At 45.4% G+C, this 5,215-nt stretch overlaps 1 protein-coding gene and 1 pseudogene across 1 annotated transcript; both read right to left on the bottom strand.

The window, feature by feature from the left end:
• On the bottom strand, positions 1-1,085 carry LOC146462261 (adenine DNA glycosylase pseudogene; annotated as a pseudogene).
• Positions 1,086-1,596: 511 nt separating this feature from the next.
• Positions 1,597-4,215, bottom strand: LOC146462260 (uncharacterized). Its single transcript, XM_085085823.1, has one exon. It carries the CDS (start codon positions 4,213-4,215, stop codon positions 1,597-1,599), a length of 2,619 nt encoding a protein of 872 aa, XP_084941949.1.
• Between the last annotated feature and the right edge of the window lie 1,000 nt (positions 4,216-5,215).

Below are 5,215 nucleotides of genomic sequence, written 5' to 3'. Positions count from 1 at the left end.
GAAACTAAAAGATTGCAACTTTTTCGGCATGTTTCACAAGCCAAGAATGGAAACACGCGCGATCACTTTTAACCTCACTTACAACCAGTACGCTGTACATAATTATGCTTGATTGTACTTTAAACTTTCGAATCAAAACTTCGAAAACAGCATTCCCTTGATTAAAAACGCACAATACTTTCGATTGTAATCGGCAAGGAACCGAGAAAACGGTTGAAGAGCGAACTCTTTCCAGCTCGAGCATACACGTGCGCACATCGCTCCAACTAAAAACGCAAACACAGTTGGCTGTCTCTGCAGAGTTGGTTCCTGTAAAAAGGAACCGAACTGTGTCGTCGGATAAGACGTGTGAAAAACTAATCACGCGAAAAGTTCTTTGTTTCCCTGTCTCGAAACTCGATGCACTCGACTCGAGACTCGATGCACTCGACTCGAGCCTCGATCCTCGAAGCTTTCGAGTTTCGAGGATCGAGGATCGAGTCTCGAAGTTCGAGTTTCGAGGGACTGTCAACTTACATTTGCACGGTACTGTATAAAGTCAACCAGAGATGAATACATCTTTGTGTCATCAGATTCTACAGTAATGTTAGGGAACTCCCACAAGCCTGCTAAAAGACTTGTTTTTGGCCTCTGAATTGTGAGAAACTGCCTGCCCTCTTCTGAATCTCTTTCTATGACAGCAACAGCCAGTGTCTCCTCCTTTGCCCTCTTCTTCTTGGGTTTACGTGGGTAATTACAAACACCAAGGGACACATCCCACTGGGAGGATGGAAGGCAAAGATCACAATCTTCAATATCCACATGTTTGTCTTCCATTGTGCCATCACCTTCTTCATTGTTCACCTTTTCTCTTGACTTAACAGTTCTCCCACTTAACAGCATAGAAGCAGTCATTTTGTGCTCTTCCATTTGCTTCAGAGCACCACAGTGTGCTCGCAAAGGGCATACAACGCACTGCGGAGTCTGTGGAGTACACAGAGTTGCTCCAAATTCCATTAAAGCTTGATTAAAATCCCCAGGTCTGTCTGCAGGAACTATTTTGTTAGCAAGTTCCCAAAACTTCTCCATAGCTTGGTTACTGGAACTGTTCCCGCGGCTGCCAAATCCAAATCTCTTACCTCGGGTAACATTTTGATGACTTTTTAATGACTACAAGCATTTTTACACCAGCTGTAAAAAACTTACAATCCGTAGTACATTTCTACAAAAACCATGCCATGTGCTCTCATCCGGGTACAAAAACAAAAAAACGTCATGTCCGATTACACGAAATGTCATTAAGATGTAAACAATCAAAATAAAGTCTGACGATTTTATGGCGGTAACATCCTCCCCCCGTGTTCGGCTGAGTTAAATGGGCGAACACTTTTCTAGGAGGGCTAGTTTCACAACAGGACGCTTCGTCAAACCAAACTTGGTCTTCACTTCAGCTGATCTCACGACATTGTCATGGCCAGGGAAAACTCTCACAATTCTGCCAAGAGGCCAGGAGCCTCTCGGGGTTCCATAGTCTACCACAAGCACCAAATCACCAATCTTAACATTCGCCATAGGTTGAAACCACTTCTTGCGAACAGCTAAACCAGGCAGATACTCTCACAACCAACGATTCCAGACGTGGGCGGTGATAACTTGTGCCTGACGCCAACGCTTCTGAGACGATATTTCTTTTTCAGCAAAAATACCAGGTGGCAGATTAGGAGATGCTCTACCAATAATAAAATGATTTGGAGTCAGCGCTTCAAGATCCTCCACATCAGAGCTGACTTCAGTCAAAGGACGACTGTTGACTAGCCACTCAACTTCAGTAATGGCGGTCACTAATACTTCATCCGTGAGGACTTGATTCCGCAGGACAGCATCAAGGGCTTTCTTACAAGACCTCACCAAACGCTCCCATATTCCCCCCATATGGGGTGCGGCGGGTTGATTAAATACCCACTGAATTCCTTCTTGGCTCAGCGTATTTGCAATTCGATCTTGATTCCACTCGCAAAGGCATTCTTTTAACTCGCGGTTGGCTCCCACGAAGTTTGTTCCATTGTCAGAGTAGATGACAGTTGGTTTACCTCGTCTTGCTATAAACCGTCGAAGACACATGATGAAAGAGTCAGTAGACAAAGAGTGCGCAACTTCCAAATGCACACCTCTTGTCACAAGACAAGTAAAGAGGCAACCATATCTCTTTTCTTCCTTCCTGAGATGCTTCACTTTTAGTGGACCAAAGAAATCTACTCCAACTTTCGAGAATGCCGGTGCAACTTGTAGACGATCAGAGGGAAGGCCAGCCATCAATGGTGCTTCTGGTTTTGCTCTTCGCCTTCTGCAATAAGAGCACTGATACAGAATCTTTCGTACTGTTGCACGGCAGCGCAGAATCCAGTACTGTTGTCTTAATTCGTTTCGGACATGTCCAACGCCTTCATGTTTAAGCTTCTCATGGCAGTTTATGATGATAAGACGGCTCAGCTCATGCTCAGGTGACAACACCAAAGGGTGGCGGCCAGAATATGGTATATTGGCTCTCTCACTCCGACCACCAACACGAACCATTCCTTCTTCGTCCAAGAAGGGTGAAAGAGAAACCAATTTGCTCTTGCTTGAAATGGGTAGAATTTTCTTAAGAGTGGCAACTTCTTGGGGAAAGGACTCTGCTTGAGCCTTGCGGATCCAGAATTTCTGAGCTTGCTCCAACTCTTCAACTGACAACAGAGCAATTCGACGTTCAGCCACTGCGCGTCTGCAGTTGTAAATAAACCGAAAACTGAAGGCAGTTACTCTGAGGAGTCGCGTCAAGGATGAGTACTTATCCAAAGAAATGAATTTACGCCTTGAATCTTGCACTGCACCAGTCCAATTTACTGCCATTTCTTGGGTTTGCAGGTCATTCATAGGTTGGTTGGAGGCTTCAAGTTTTGAATTCCCCTTTGGCCAGTTCTCTTCAGGGAGATGTAGGAAGGCAGGACCATTTAGCCACCTGCTCTCTGACCCGATCGATCTAACCGGAAGTCCCCTGCTTCCATCATCTGCAGGGTTTAATGGACCAGGACAGTGGTTCCATTGACTGGGTTCCGTCATGTCCAGAATTTCACCAATTCGATTAGCGATAAATGCGGGGTGGCGCTTTGACTCTCCACGAATCCACTGAAATACAGTGCGACTGTCAGTCCAAAGGTATTTAGAATCAATGTTGTAATCATGCTCCTTGATTACTACAGCAGATAACCTCGCACTCAATACTGCGGCCTGCAGTTCAAGCTTAGGAATGCTCAACGGCTTCTTGGGTGCTACTCGCGTCTTAGCTGTAACAAAGGCACACCTCACAGCTCCACTGGCGTAGCTGAATCTAAAGTAAGCTACTGAGCAGAATGCCAGTTCACTGGCATCTCCAAATACATGCAGCTCAATAACAGATGGATTGTCCACAACATGACGATAAAAACGGGGAACAAAGAATTCTGAAAGCCCCTCCAGTTCCTCCTGCCATTTGGACCACTCTATGAGGAATTCTGGTGGTGGTGCATCATCCCAGCCAATACCAAACTGCCACACTTGTTGAAGAAGGATTTTTGCTCGCACCAGGAATGGAGCCAGGAACCCATTTGGATCGAACAATGATGCTATCAGACTCAGAATTTTGCGTCGCGTGTCTGCCAAGTCCCTTTTAACAACCTTGTAGAAAAAACAGTCAGAATTAGTGTCCCAAATGACACCAAGAGCACGTTCCACAGGCATGACAATTTCTTCTTCAACCACCTTTACAGAGGGAGCTCTCTCTGATACTGGTATACGCTCGATCACTTCCTTCTCATTTGAGATCCATTTGGTCAAGTTAAATCCTGCAAGCTTCAGCATTGCAACCAGTTGCTGTTGCAGCTCCAGAGCTTTGCTGCTCGATTCCACGGACTTGAAGAAGTCATCCATGTAGAAGTTTCGCTTTACTGCAAGGGCAGCAGTTGGAAACTGCAGTTTATTTTCTTCTGCACTTCTAAGAAGCGCATAGTTAGAACAAGTTGGTGCACACTTGGCTCCAAAGATGTGACGCTGGTATTGATAGACTTCTGCTTCAGATCCAGGTGATTGACGCCACAGAAAACGAAGGGCAACTTGATCCTCTGGCGGGACAGCAACTTGATTAAACATCGCTTCGATGTCTCCAGAAATTGCAATCCGATCCTCTCGAAATCGCATGAAAATTTCCACAAGATTGTTCATTAAGTCTGGACCACTCAGAAGATGACTGTTTAGTGATGACCTTGAAACTTAGCAGCAGCATCACATACTTGTCTAACCTTTCCAGGTTTGCTGGGATTTAGAACAGGGTGATGAGGCAGGTACCATTTGTGCTTCACGGGTGCAATTACTTCTTCCTTAGTCAGCTTCTTGATGTACCCTTTCTCTAAGTCTGAGCTGATGGTTTTCTCATAGGCAGCTGCTAACTCAGGATCTCGTTGGAGTCTCCTTTCCAGAACATGAAGACGATGGACTGCCACAATGCGGTTGTCAGGGAGTCTGATGTTCTGATCTTTCCAAATCAACGGAACCTCATATCGACAATCCACCTTTCGGGTTTTCTCATTCAGAAACTTCATGACATTTGCATCCTCAACTGAATGTTGGGTATCATAGTCATAGCGGCAACCAAAGTTCTCAGTCCGCCACCAAGATTTCACTGTTTCATGGAGCTCTTCATCCGCAGTCACCACATGAACGTTACAAACTGACTCACTGTCTTGAATATAACCTGGTAGGCGGCCAGTAATAGCCCACCCAAGTTCAGTACCAATTCCAATTGGTGACCCTTTCGGGCCACTTCGGGTTTCCAGTGGCACAATAAGCTCTGGTACATCACTGCCTAGAAGTATAGTGACCTGTGTTCCAGCAACTTCAGTCAACTCTAAGTCCAACAGGTGTGGCCATTTCTCCTGTATTTCCTTGAGTTCCACCTTTCTTTCAGGTACATTCAGGCGATCAACTACCAGGACTCCATCCACATCAAATCGATTACCAGGGTCGTTCAATGGACTGACTTGTAAACTTACACGCCTTGTCAACAGTTCTGATGTTTTCTGAATTCCATTTAACAACACGCTTTCTAACGGACCATCCAAACCAAGGTTACGGGCAACATCTGCTAACAGCAAACTGCATGTGCTTCCAGTGTCTAACATTGCATACGTGTTGAAGTATCCCTTTGGACCATAAAGTGTTACAG

Source organism: Pavona decussata, unplaced genomic scaffold, assembly GCF_977016875.1.
Source record: "Pavona decussata unplaced genomic scaffold, jaPavDecu1.1 SCAFFOLD_190, whole genome shotgun sequence".
NCBI lineage: Eukaryota > Metazoa > Cnidaria > Anthozoa > Scleractinia > Agariciidae > Pavona > Pavona decussata.
The sequence above is the reverse complement of the archived record's forward strand: the minus strand, read 5'-3'. Positions and strand labels throughout refer to the sequence as shown.

Bases quoted from the DNA above. Each gene is read 5' to 3' on its own strand.
- LOC146462260 (XM_085085823.1), bottom strand. From the start codon at position 4,215: ATGAACAATCTTGTGGAAATTTTCATGCGATTTCGAGAGGATCGGATT.